The 14,716-nt window shown below is 48.9% G+C and overlaps 1 protein-coding gene across 1 annotated transcript in view; it reads left to right on the forward strand.

Annotated features, from left to right (window-relative positions):
- The first annotated feature begins 12,194 nt into the window (after positions 1-12,194).
- Positions 12,195-14,716, forward strand: part of PTCH1 (patched 1) — a 65,763-nt gene continuing 63,241 nt past the window's right edge. The window contains exon 1 of the mRNA XM_081262678.1: positions 12,195-12,356. Within this exon, the coding sequence (XP_081118804.1) occupies positions 12,354-12,356 (3 nt within the window). The 5' untranslated portion in view covers positions 12,195-12,353. The remainder of the gene's footprint in view (positions 12,357-14,716) is intronic.

A 14,716-nucleotide genomic window follows, 5' to 3' on the forward strand; every position in this document is an offset into this window, starting at 1 on the left:
ATTCTCAGCACCACATAAAAATAAATAAATAAAATAAAGTAAAGGTATTGTGTCCATCTACAGCTAAAAAAGGATATTTAAAAACATTTTTGAAAAATTGACTTGATAAATTAATACTTTTCTCTCTCCATATCCACCTATTTCCAAATTCTATAGTCACAAAAATGTGAAAATACTATAAGAATTCCAATAAATATTTTGGGTATTATTGATAGGAAGTTTTTCATATGTATTTTTTAATTCTCATTTGGTTAAAAGAAATTATTTTAAAAGGTATGATTGTGACTTTCATATAGATATCAAAGAAACACCTTTCAAAGATTTTATTTCACTTAGTAAATCAAGAGAGACCCAGTAATGTGTTACAAATGTGCCAAGAGACAATTGAGACACTATGGAGATAGTCCAAGAAGAAGTATCTAAATGAATTTACAAGTAGGTGCAAAAACTAGCAAAAGTAGTCGTTCTCTACAGGGCAATAATCAATTGTATTTCACCAGAATATTTTTATTTCCATAGACAAGACTTATTTGATTACTATCCATTCTCTGCTACTTACAGAGTTGTAAAATAACTCAATGAAATCAAAGACCAGAGCCCCCATAGAACCATCTATCCCACAAGCATCCCCTAAACAAACACTAGTTTGAAGAGTTAATACCCAATAATTCTATGGTTTATTTTGAAGTCTCACATCATTTCCCTTTGGTTCTTTCCTTTAGCCCACCTCCACTGAGCATCTAAGGACTCAGAAAGCTAAACACCCAGACCCATGCCAAATTGTATGTTCTCTAAATAATTGATGTGATAATAATCAGGAAAAGCATCTAAAAGAAACAATGAAAGCCAGTACCATGTTATCCCAAATAAATAGAGTTTATTTAGATGATTCAAACCAAACAATGTTTTTGAGCATTTGAACGTAGGCAACTCACCTTATTGAGCAGTTTTCTCTCTCTGCTCGAGTACACCAGAGTACATTCTGCTTCACCTGTCCTGCACCTCACCTGTGCTGGAACTCACCTGGCCTGGACCTCACCTGTCTTGCACCTCACCTGTCCTGCACCTCACCTGTCCTGGACATCACCTGTCCTGCACCTCACCTGTCCTGCACCTCATCTGTGCTGGACTTCACCTGTCCTGCACCTCACCTATCCTGCACCTCACCTGTCCTGCACCTCACCTGTCCTGGACATCACCTGTCCTGCTCCTCACCTGTCCTGGACCTCACCTGTCTTGCACCTCACCTGTCCTGCACCTCATCTGTGCTGCACCTCACCTGTCCTGGACCTCACTGTCTTGCACCTCACCTGTCCTGCACCTCATCTGTGCTGGACCTCACCTGTCCTGGACCTCACCTGTCTTGCACCTCACCTATCCTGCACCTCACCTGTCCTGCACCTCACCTGTCCTGGACATCACCTGTCCTGCTCCTCACCTGTCCTGGACCTCACCTGTCTTGCACCTCACCTGTCCTGCACCTCATCTGTGCTGCACCTCACCTGTCCTGGACCTCACTGTCTTGCACCTCACCTGTCCTGCACCTCATCTGTGCTGGACCTCACCTGTCCTGGACCTCACCTGTCTTGCACCTCACCTGTCCTACACCTCACCTGTCCTGGACATCACCTGTCCTGCACCTCACCTGTGCTGGACCTCACCTGTCCTGGACCTCACCTGTCTTGCACCTTACCTGTCCTGCACCTCACCTGTGCTGGACCTCACCTGTCCTGGACCTCACCTGTCTTGCACCTCACCTGTCCTGCACCTCATCTGTGCTGGACTTCACCTGTCCTGGACCTCACCTGTCTTGCACCTCACCTGTCCTGCACCTCACCTGTCCTGCTCCTCACCTGTCCTGCACCTCACCTGTCCTGCACCTCACCTGTCCTGGACATCACCTGTCCTGCACCTCACCTGTCCTGCACCTCACCTGTCCTGGACCTCACCTGTCTTGCACCTCACCTGTCCTGCACCTCATCTGTGCTGGACCTCACCTGTCCTGGACCTCACCTGTCTTGCACCTCACCTGTCCTGCACCTCACCTGTCCTGGACATCACCTGTCCTGGACATCACCTGTCCTGCACCTCACCTGTGCTGGACCTCACCTGTCCTGGACCTCACCTGTCTTGCACCTCACCTGTCCTGCACCTCATCTGTGCTGGACCTCACCTGTCCTGCACCTCACCTATCCTGCACCTCCACTTACATTTCTAAAATCCCAATTGCAAACACGTTCACAAAGTGGCATGAAAGTTCTACCAAAGCTGTTCTGGGTGATTAAGCAGAACTATGCTGAAGGTTTGGTTGTGAGGACTCATCCCACTGGTAAAGGGTGTACTTCCAGCCAGCTAAGTATTCTAGTAGGCAGAGCTCCCTTGATTATGGAATCTGGGTGGGAATCTAGCTTCCAAAATTAGATTTCATCTGGAGGGGCCAACACCAGCAAAAGCTGCCTGACCCAAACAGCATGGGTGAGTGCATATGATATCTTTTGCTCTGAAAAAGGCATATTTTGCCCTGTGTTCACAGCAGCATTTCATTATATGTGGAAGTAACTCAAGTGTCCATGGATGGATGAATGAGTGGATACACAAAATGTGGTATATACATGGCATGGAATATTATTCAACCCTAAAAAGGAAGGAAATTCTGACACATGCTACAATATAGATGGACCTCAAAGTCGGGCTCAGTGAAATTGGCCAGTCATACAAATATTGCACGACAAACTTAGACGAAAGAACTAGAGGAGCTAAGTTTGTAGAGACAGAAAGCAGGATGGTGGTTTGGGCCTGAGACCTGGGGACGGGTGGGGAGTGGTTGTTCGGTCAGTATAGGATTTTGATTTTGCAAGATAAAAAGAGCCCTGGGGGCGGACAGCAGAGACAGCGACAGAGCAGTACAGATGGACCTAATGGCTCTGACCTGCCACACTTCAGGAGGAAGCCCAGCAAGTCCCCGGAAGCCCTGGAGTTTTTAAATGTCTGAGCTTTGGTGCTATACCCAAAGTGACCATTGGCTTCTGTGTCCCTCTGCAGTAGGTGTGTTAAATGCAGGTGAAATGAGGCCAAGAAAAGTAGACAGAGAAAGAGAGAGGCTCAGGAAAGATATGTCAGTAGTAGGTTGATTCAGTCAGAACTATGTATTGAGAACCCTTTTGAGCAATCTAATTTATAATTATTGATATAAAAATAAGCAAGACAGTCCCTATCTTCAAGGAACTCAGGCTAAGAGAAGAGATGGTTTCAAATATATATTTCAGATTGTCAATGCCAGAACGCCCACTTCAAACTGACCTAAACAGAAATGGGAACACACAGGGCCATTCAAGTAGAAAGTCAATGCTCAATTCAGGGACTGACTGCAGTCAGGCAGGATCTCTGTCTTTCATAATGTTGACTTTAATTTATTATCAGGCTACAGCTGATGTCCCCAGCAGCTCCACACCTAGGAATCTTTACAGTCGGGGAATCTCAGTGGAGAAGGAGGAATACTTCTTTCTCGATGACCCCAGCAAGGGTCTTCTTGTTTCATTATCTCTGATTGGCCCAGGTACCCATTTCCTAACCCGTCCCTGTGACCAGAGGAAGGGCATAGGACAGGCTCATGACCTGTACACCAACCGCAGGGTAAAGTCCACTCATCCTGAAGCCTTTAGGTAGGGCTGTGGCGTGACTCTGTCCTCCACGACTCTTTATGTTGAGACTTAATGGTGAAGAGGTGGGGCCTTGCCAGGCCAGGAAGAAGTCACTCAGGAGCCTGAGGCAGCCGTCACCTTAGGAGGTGACTAAGTTATGGAGGCAGAGTCCTTATGGATGGGACTAGCACATTGTAAGAGGGCTTGAGGGTCAAAGGCTCGCCCTTTAGTCCCTTCTGCCATATGAGGATTCAGCATTCCTTCTCTCCAACGGAAGTCACGGTGAGGCGCCATCTTGGAAGCAGAGAGTAGCCCTCACCAGGCACTGAACCTGCCTTGATCTTGGGCTTCCTGGCCTTCTGATCAATAAAAAATAATGTCTATTGTTTACAAATTACACATTCTATGGCATATTGTTATAGCAGTGCAAACAGACTAAAGCAGATGGGAATGAGGGATCCACCAGGAGGAAAGAATATTGTGAACAGAAGAAAGGTGCATGGATTCCGGGTACTGAAAACAACAGCTGTCTACCGCATCTGGTATAAAAGAGAGTAGAGAATTAGAGAAGCATCACGGGAGTTCAGAGATAAGAGTTATTTCAACTGGGGGACCAAGGAAGTCTCTTGGAGCCGAGTGACATCTGAACTCAGTGGCAGGGTTGGAACTGAGGAGATAGGATGCTCTGGAAGAAGGAAGTAGCATGAGCAACAGTGAGAAAGCAAGACTACTGGGGGAGAGGGGACCAGAGAGCCTTCCCAGTGTAGAGAAGCTGCTGAAGTCAGCAGACCCAGTGCCAAAAAAAAAAAAAAAAAAAAATCTGCTCCAGTGTCTTCCAGTGTGCTGCAGCACATTCGTTCCGTGTGTAGCATGACATAAAAAATTGGAAAGCCCCAGAAACATTTAAAAAGAAGGTATCCAAACGTGAGGAGTTAAAAAAAAAATAGTGAGGAGTGAGCCAGATAGAACTGTGCATCTACCAGGGAAGTGGTGGGAAGAGTGGTCCTGCAGTGAGGGTGGGAGGTTGGGGGGCACTAAATCAGGAAGCTTACCCCAGAAGCGGTCACCTGTTTGCAAACAATGAACAGCAATTTGTAAGCCACCTTCTCCTTCACTTCCTTCCCCGCCACCCCAGGCCAATTCTTATTTGAAACTGAAGCAAATTTGCTGTCACTTCACCCATAGCGGAGTGACTTGGTCATGAAACATCCTCTCAACCTGTAAATGCACAGGGGAAGAGATTTATGGTCATCCTTTTATGGATTTTTACCATTCCGCATATTTATAACTCTGAATCCACTTATCCACCAAGGACCACAGAAGTGTCACTCTAATACGGCCACACTGAAAGATTGACTTATAAAATGAAGTTTTTTTTTAAAAAAAAAAACTCAGGTTTGGGTCCATCCAGTGCCACTGCATTCACACATTTCCTGACTTTGAGCTCTATATAACTGTGAACCCTTGGAAAAGCTTCGATGGCCTTCATGTCTGCACCAGAGATGGCGCTGAGTCAGAGACCAGCTCAGATCTTGAGCCACTGGGGTCCCCTGGCATCAGCCTGGGTTCCAAGGGCAGGATTTGCTTTGGGGTCTCCTGGCTCTCCCCTCCTTCCCCCAGGGAACGCCCTTTCTCTCTCCCTAGGTCCCATTTCCTCTTCCCCTCCAGGTCATCGCGAGCGATAGGGCTTGACTGCTCTCTCCAGCTACATGTCATTGTCCTGCGTGTCACACAGTACTCTACAGCTTTTGTTCCCAGTGACTCCCCGGTAGATCATGAGTTGATCCAGGACTAGGGTGGTGTCTTTTTTAAAAAGCCCATTTTATTATGATCACTCACACCATCGAAAATGCTATCATCACAGGTAAAGAGTAATAACACAAGGAATTATTCTGGAAGTTTCCTGATCTCTTCCCCTCTTGCACCCCTCCAAGGCACGGCTTCCCTGAAGGAGGTTCTCCTTCCTCTGCTTTTCTTTATAAGTGTTGCTTTTCTAGGGTGGGAGCTATCCACGCAGGAGACACGCCTCCCACCTGGGTTTTCCACCCGAGATTGTGAGATTCATTCCTGTTACCATCTGAGACTTGCTTCTTTCTCTTGAGCTCTTGGTAGAATTCCATCCTAGGACCTCTCTACAAACTGTGATGGACATTTTGGTTATGTCCAGTTTGACACTGTTACAAACAACGCTGCCGGAAACACTCTTGGGGGCATGTCCTGGGTCACCTATCAAAGGGCTTCTCCTGCAGGGATCCCTGGGAGTGGGATTCAGTGTTTCTAGATAATACCAAATAGCCTTCCACAAGTACCACCCGCGGCGCTCCCCAATTCTGCTGTTTCCTAGTCTTGCTCCGCTTGCCCTGGTGAACCCTCTCCATTTCGCCAATCTGATGATAATAAAATGGGCCTTCATGATGCCTTTGAGGAAAATAGCTTTTTCATCCTCCAAATCCCCAGCCCCTAGAGAGGACTATGCGTCCATCGGAAGCCCGCAAAACTTTCATTTGATGAATGAACAGCAATAATGAAATGTGACAAATACCATAATACAGAAGAGCATAAAGAACATACTCATAAATTGTCCAAATGTCTCTCCAGTCTTCAAATCCAGTCGCAGAGCAGAATGGCCTGGGTGTCCCTTTATTTCCACACGGCCGTTTTATTATGAAAAACTTTAAATGTACAGTACATTTGGAAGCTCTTTACAATGAACATGCACTGTGCCCACCCCAAGGTCCTACCATTAGCAGTTCTCTATACCTGTTTTAGGCAGATTCTTTGTAAAACTATTGATTCCTCAAGGCTGAGGTTCTGATTCTATAGCTCTGGGATGGGGGCAAGGAATCTAATTTTGCTTCTTCAATTTTTCGACTCCCCTGTTGCTTCTGATGAGCAGCCTGCCTTGGAAACTGCTGCCTTAAGGGACCCTTGGAGATAAATAAAGAAGACAGATTTGCAATTAGCTTAGCAGTGCTCATTCTTTGGCGGAGGGTAACATAGTGCTGGATGCCTAAAGTCATTTTCTTAGACCACTAGCATTCCTAGGAAATTGTGCCAGCCTGTGTCAGTTTCGTGGAGGTGTGGACAGGTGATTAAATACCAAGAGGGGCCTGACTCCAGACGGCCCTAATTCTGCCCTCCCTGCGCCATATTGAGAGATGAACTTGCCCTTCAGATCCAAGCCAGCTTCTTTCAACATGTGGGTGCTGTTATGAACTGCATTGTGTCCCTACTCCAAACTGAACACAGTCACGTTCTGAGGTCCTCAGATACCTCAGAACATGACTATATTTGGAGACAGGATCTTGAAACAGGTAATGAAGTTAAAATGGGGTCATTCCATTGGACCCTAATCCAGTGTGACAGGTGTCCTTTTCAGATGAGGATATTTGGACAGAGACACACACAGAGGGAAGATCTTGCGAAGACACAAGAAAAGAGGGCCATGGACGAGCCAAGGAGAGAGGCCTCAGATGACACCAACTCAGCCGGCACCTTTGTCTCCACTTCTAGTCTTTAGAACTGGGAGAAAGTAAATTCCTGTCGTTGAGGTCCCTCCGTCTGTCCTGCTTTGTTATGGCAGCCCTGGCAAACTAACCCAAGTTGGAAGGGAGGGCGCTGGGGTGCGGAGGGCAGACCAGGACGGGCAGGCAGCCCCACCTCCCCTGACCACTCCCTCCGACCAAAACAGACCTCTGTGCACAGAGGAAGGTGACTGCCCCTGGTGCCCGCCTGGGGGCTAATGGGAAACAGAAACGGGAGTCCCTTCTAGGCCCTGCTCTTCAGCAGCAGCGTCCTCAGAGCCACCAGCTCACAGCCAGCCCAGTGGCCACCGAGCACAGGAAAATGAATGCGTCAAATATCTTATTCAGTCCAATTAGGTACAATTGGGACCTTGCGATGACCTGCCTGGCCTGCTTGAGGGCAGTGGGCCATTATTCCTCCTGGCACGGGCCCCCAACACCGTCAGGCCCCTGGCCACACCTATCCTCATAGTTTACCATCCCCTGGGCCTTGTCTGCGCACATTCTTCATGCGCCAGGCTGCCCTGCACTCTTCCACATGCTCGTCAATGGATCAACACGTCAACACTCATCACATGTGGACATACGTGGACATTCGTGTACCTCAGTGCGTTCGTCAGGTTTTCGTCACTGTGACCAAAATGCCTGACAGTAACGTAGATGAAGAAGGATTTTATTTTGGCTCAGGGTTTGCAGTTTTCAGAGGTCCTAGTCAAAGGTCAGTGGGCTCCGTTGCCGTGGGCCTGAGAGGAGGCAGAACATTATGGCAGATGGGTGTGGCAGAGGAAAGTTGATCAGCCCATGGTGGCCAGGAAGCAGAGGTGAGGGGGCAGAGCCAGGGACAAGATCTGGTCTCTAAGAGCATGCCCCCAATGACCTTCTTCCTCCAATGATCCCCACCTACTTACAGTTTCCATCTCCTCTAGGAGTCCATTCAAATTATTATCCATCAAGTGGGTTAATCCACTGATAAGGTCAGAGCCTTCATGATCCAATCACTTTCTAAAAGCCCCACCTCCGGACATCACTACTTTGGGGACCAAGCCTTCAACACATGAGTTTTGGGGTACATTCCAGATCCAAACCATAATACTTGGTTGCAGGAAGAACAACTTGAGTTTCATTTTTTTGGAGGTGGGGGTCCCGCAGGTATCTCTCTACCTATTTCCTCTTGTTCTGAAATTATCATCTGATCTTTTGAACACTACAAATACTTCCACTTGTCTCCGTCCTCCTTAGGGTTCCTCTGGTTTATATTTCAGGTTTCACCCCACTCCCTCATTTCCAAACTGTTTGTTCTATTAATGTTCTTCTAATTCATACCACGTTATGTCTTTTCTGCACTGTGACCCTGTCCTCCTTCTTTTTGTTCTTGCTGTGTAAATAATTCCTTTGACTATTTCGATGCATCTTATTATAATTCATTTGTTCATGTCATCTTATTTCATGTCATTAACAACCAAGCACCTTTAAATAATCCTTTCCCTCCATTCCTAAAAGCCCAAATATTACAAATTGGCTTCGTTTGGGAATATCTTCCTAATAGGGAAGAGGCAAAGGGGAACACGGAGGGGGTGCTGGGGCTAGGCATTTTAGGATGGAATCCCTGCATGGAACAAGATCACTTTTATGGAAGTTTGTGAGGAGCCGTCTGATCCAGAATCAAAGTACGGTGTGGCCACTGACTGTGTGCAAGAGTGGCATTCATCCTGAGGTGGAGAGCTTCTTAAATCTGGGCAAAGGTTTCTTCAGAGCCCTCAACTATTCATCTGAAAGCCTTCCAGTTGCTGGAGGTTGGGAAGGGCGAGGGAATGAGTGACTATGCTCAGGCACCCACTAAAGTGGGAGCTGGAGAAGAGGGAAGCTTAAGCTGAACACTGGGGGAGCACAGAGGTGCGTGAAAGTGTGCGTGTAAAGAGTGTGGATGTTACAAGGGAAACACTATCTCAAATAGCAACAGTGGTCAGAAAGACAAGCAGAGCCAGGGTGATCTTGCCTCATAGGCTTTGCTCATGCCTATGAGGTGTGCTCTGGGACTGGTTTGAGTCTTTCTTTTGACCCCTCCTTCAATGCCTCCCAAATCTCCATCTGGTTTTACCCTGAAATCTCCAACATAGGAATTATTCCTTTGAGTATGGCTTTAAAGGTCCCAGTTAACTGGCAAAAGTGTTGTCTAGTAGCCTCATTAGCCATTATTAATGCACAGAAGCCAATTGGCTTATCAGTTGGGACAGGCCCCAGGGGAGAGTTGAGCTGGAGCTGTCTGGTAGCCCTGTCCGTCATTAGCACCTCCATGCCAAATGGGCTGTTAGATTAGGCAGCTGCAGAGCTCCCTCTGCAAGAAGGGATGAGGCCTAAGCAACATGAGAGGATAGAAGCAGCCATTTGATGAGTGAGACCACCCTGGTGGGGAGGCCTAGAGAAACAACAGGGTAACACAGAGTAACACCAGAATGCGTGTCACCAACTTGAGGATTTCACACCTCAAGCGGCCCAGAGTGGAGAGAAGAGAGGCACTGACATCATTTGCAAAGACGGATTTCAAAAGAAGATGGGGGACAGGCGGCTTCTGGGAGAAAGCATCTCCAGTGTGGTCCCTCCTTCTCAAACCTTTAGGTTCTAACACCTAAGGCTTAATGCTCCCTGCCTCACTAGCAGGCCTCTCTCAATTCTGAGAGTATTTAACTCTCAGACCAACTGGTCCCCATTGTAAAGCTTTGGGCTGCTAGATGAACAGTGCACCTCGACCCTGGTCTGGGTAGTCCCTCTCCCTCCATGCACTCTCCAGGCAGGGGACTGTAGAAAGCTCCTGAAGCTTCCCTCACTGTCCAGCCTCTTCCAAGTGCTTGCACCTAATTCTGTATTTGTAATTTTGAGTTCCCAAAGAAGCCCCCGTCACCCCACAAATTGCTAACGCCTCAGGTCCTCCTAAACCAATGTCCATTCTGGATGATTGCACAAGGTTCTTCATTTTCACTACAGAAAGTCAACTCCACAAGCTTTACTGGAATTTTTCCACAAAGCGGGTAGACCCGATGACTTCATATTGTGGGCCCCCACGAATGCCTGTGCTCGCGTTTTCCTTTTTCTTATCCCCTTTCTCTCTCATATTCTAGGCCACTCTATTTGGAGACAGAGGTCTTCACCTACCCACATTAAAGATGAATAGGTCCCAGTGTAGTGGTGCAGGCTTATAATTTCAGCTAATTGAGAGGCTGAGACAGGAGGACTGGAAGTTAGAGGCCAGCCAGGGCAACTTAGGGCGACCCTGTCTCAAAATAAGATTTAAAAAGAGTGGGGAGAGCTGAGGATGTAGCTTAGTAGTAGAGCATGCTTGAGTATGAGGCCCTGGGTTCAATCCCCAATACCGTAAACAAAACAAAACAAAAAATAGGGCCCTTGGGTTTTGTTTGCTTGCATGCTTGCTTGCTTGCTTGCCTGACTCTTGGGATCCACACTCAGTCAATACTCATTTGTGTCCATTTTTGACTGAAGTCAGTTGGTAGGAAACGCTTTCTAGACCAGCCTAATTCACAGGTCTGCCCAGCATTCCAATGTTTAATTACTTAATGCATCTCAAGCACACATTCTGGAAACTCAAATGACCCTATTAAAGAATGGTACATCATCTTGGGGGAGGGGATAAATTGTAACTCCTAGAATTATTATTATTTAATAACACATGGGCTTGGGCATGCTCCCACACACACCTAATCACAGTGTCAGCCTAGAATGAGGTGAGTAAAGTGTTGGCCTGTACAAGGCCCTGGGCTGGGGTGGGGGCTGGCTTTGTTGGAGGACCAGGTAGTTAACTCTTGACAGTCACAGCAAATTTTCACACCTTTCCCCCCTTGCCCTTGTAACTGGAATTCATCTTTATTCATAATGTGGTCCTTTTGAAACAGCACATCTCAGCTGTGTGTGAGTCTCCCCTGCCAGGGTTGAGCAGATAAAATTCAGGTCTTTCCTGAATAGGGCAGGGCGACAGGCCCAGAACGTTCTCAGCAGGATCCTCCAGCCCCTCTAACCCAAGCACCCAGGCTCTCTTCGTATGGGAAAGCAGCGTGGGTGGGAGCATTTGGGTGGCATACCCCAAAAACCACAGTAATTGGAAGGGAAAGGAGGCAAATATCAATTAGGGATTCCTCAGCCAGCTACCAATCTTGGTTTCCAAGCGACTCCACCTTAGTCCCTTCAGAAGTAGCGACTTCCCAGGGACGTCCGACAGAAATGACACGAATCCACATACATCTTGTCCTAGTGAACATATCCCCGGGAAACCTCTGGTTCTGTGCCCGGCTTCCCCGGCTCCCTGTGGGCCTGTCAACTAGAAGGCTCCCAGCTTCTCCGCGCTTCCGTGGGAATGCGCGCAGGCCAGGGCTTTGCGAATGGAGCCCATGAAAGCTGGTGTTCTTCTGCAGTCCTCTGGGCGCCCCCCACTTCCCGGCCTGCTGGGGTTGCTGAGCTGAGCTTCCACGCTCCCCCAGCACCTCCTCCCCGCCGGGGTCCCGGCGAGACAATCGAATGTTAGCAAATAATGTGGCGGCGAGGGGCGCAAGGTGGGGAAGGCGAGGGAGACCCCCAGCCCACGGGCCCCCGCAGGCCGGGCCGCGAGGGGCGGGAGGGGGCGGCCGGGGCTCGCCGGAGCTCGCGGGCCGGGCGCCTCCCAGGAAGGCGGGGAGGGGAGCGCCTGTTTACCCAGGAGGGCTGTGCTGATAGCACGTTCCTCGAGTTTACTTTGCTTTCCTTGAGTTTATTGTAAAGGGGTAAAGTTTTCGGATCCGTCACGTGACCCTGACAGGTCCTGCCTATGGCGCGGCAGACCACCCACGCCGAGGGCCATGGAACTGCTTAATAGAAACAGGCTTGTAATTGTGAGTCCGCGCTGCACTCCGCCGAGAGCCTCCGGCGGCCCTGCGCGCCGGGGATTTTACACTTTCCGTTCCTTTTGTAAAGACGGAGGAGGAGGAGGAGGAGAAGACGAAGACCACGAAGAAGAAACCGACGACGACAGGGGAGACAAAGAGACCCGCGGCGACAAAGCCAGGGGGAAAGGAAGGAAGACGGGGAGAAGACGGAGGCGCGGAGGACGAGGAAAGCGGGGCCCGGAAAAAAGGAATTGATGTGAAATCCAAGCCCAGGTCCGCGCCACCGGCACCCGCGCTCCGGGCAGGGTTGACGGCCGGCTATGGTGAGTGCAGCCGGCGCGGCGACCGCCGCCGCCACCCCGCCCGCGCCCTCGCGCGTCCTGTGCCCCGGGCGGCGCGGGGACGCAGCGACGCGACGCGGGGCGTCCGGCGCAGCGGACAGCGGAGCGAGCCCCGAGCGCCGGGCGGGAGGGGCGGGCCGCTCGCGGCGCCGCGGATGTGGGGCTGGGTGGGCTGCGCCGCCGGGGCGCGGGGAGCGCCTGTCCCGCGTCCACGCTCGCTCGCGCGCCGGGCCCCCGCCCCCGAGGCCAGCCCTGCGGGGCGGGAGGGGGCTGGCTGCCGAGGGCCCAGCCGGGGAACGGCTCCGGGGAAAATTCCCACGGAGGGGGTCGCCCGGGATCCCATTTTCACGCTTGAAAGGGTCGCCACCTTGGCTTCCGCTCATCAGTCTGGTGGTGGCTACTGACTCGCAAGTGGAGGCAGAGCTGGTGATGGAAGGGCCGGTGCGGAGAGTGACAGCGCCGGGGGGAGAGCCGGGGCGCAGAGGGAGCGCGCGCGGAAGCCACTTCTGTCCGCTCGGTGGAGCTTTGCCGAGAGCAGCTGGAGGGACGGCGCACGCTCTCGCACCCACACCCGGGGCTCTCGGCGCCCCGCACGGACCCCTGGTTGAGTGGCACACTCAGGGCTGGACAGAAGCACCCTACCTAAATTCTAGGGTTCCAACATCCACCTCCCTGCCGCCGTTGGTGGGAAAAGGGTCCCAAAAGGCGCTTTGAGTTCACAAGGGGCCACGGGTGGAGAAGAGGTCTGTGTTGACTCCTGCGCCCAGGGATTCCGGCTATCCGGTGCTTGCCACCCATTAAAGAGGTGGGCGGGTATCCCAGAACTGAATGCGGCCTCAGAGGAGCCCAAGTCCTCACAGACTTGGTCCGAACACCAGGACCCCCAGAGCCCAGAGACTGTGCCTCTGGGTGACATGTGCCATATCTCAACGCATTTAAGCTCACGTTTAAAATGACGTGTAGTGTGTGGATGAACGTTAAGTCCAAAGTTTTCTGATTTCATTTTCTGTCACCCAAGAAGAACCATATGGAAGATGATATGGAACAGAGACCTCTGTTTTTCTGGACCTGGAAGAGACCACCATCTTCCTCTTTTTCTCCTTCCTTCCTCCCTGGGGAGGAGAAATACAAAAGAACTAGCCATCAATAATAAAGTCCCACAATAGGCAGCTCTAAACATTTAATAATTGGATCGTTGAGGTCTTGAACTACTACAATAGTCTTTTTTCAGCATTCTGTGTGTGTTCGGATTTTTTTTTTCTTTACTAGTTCAACATGCAATTAATTGCCTCCACAAAGAAAGACAATGCTTTTTGGTGTCATCTTTTGTTACTATAACTTATTATTTCTGGGTGGTACCTCAGGATAAATTGTTGCCTCAGGTGATCCTGTCCCTATGTTGGAAAACCAGGGGCTTTCAATTGTGTTTGTGTCTTCCAGTTGTCACCCATAGTCCTTGCACCAGGCTATAAAATATCTTTGAGTCCATGACTTTTAAAATTAAAATGTTGAATTAAGGTGGACACCCAACAGGCCCCACCATCTCAATCTGCCCATTTTCAGTTTGGGCTATTAGATTCATTTCAAACTCACTGTGAGAGGTGTAATTTCTGGTTATAATCTAGTCATAATCTGACAAGCTCTTTGAACAGGGGTTAGCATTATTTGAAATTATTTTTATGAAAAAGACTATTTTACAAATTATCTTCAATTTTCTACAGATATAAAAATTGAAGAGGTAAATATGGATTAAAACGTCTTCCCTGTTTTTATGTTCATATCTCTCTTACACACACACACACACACCTTTTATTTTCTCCAGCCTCTGCCACAGTGTATAATGCCCTATTGAGACATGTAGGCGTGATGTGTAAACCGGATTAGCAGTATGAAAGAAAGACACACAATAAGCTGGAATTGTTTTACTTCCCTTTCATTTCTCATGCCTATATCTCTAATAAATTTGTTGCTCCAGAAGTGGGTCAAAGGGATCATGTTGCTTAGCTTCTTTTTCATGCAAGACCCAATGGTAGAGATCACTGAAATGAATGGTGTGCCTTCTGCCAAACGCAAAGCTTGATACAGATATAGAGAAAAACAGAGATGAGGCGGGGGATGGGGAAAATGTTCATAGTCTGGTCCTTTCAAGACTACATCTTTATCCATTAGAGTAAGGCAACATAGCTAAGAAGATATTTGGGGGGCGGGAATCAATAGGAGCATCAATGTCATGTTTTCTTTCAAGCTTATTGAAAGCTTTGAATATTCTCTGTGCAATTGGTGACATTCTTAGCAAGAGAATACCAGTCGCTTCTGGCATTGAGTAAAGTCTAATTCCCTTT

Source organism: Spermophilus citellus, assembly GCF_964194105.1.
Source record: "Spermophilus citellus genome assembly, chromosome: 12".
Lineage (NCBI taxonomy): Eukaryota > Metazoa > Chordata > Mammalia > Rodentia > Sciuridae > Spermophilus > Spermophilus citellus.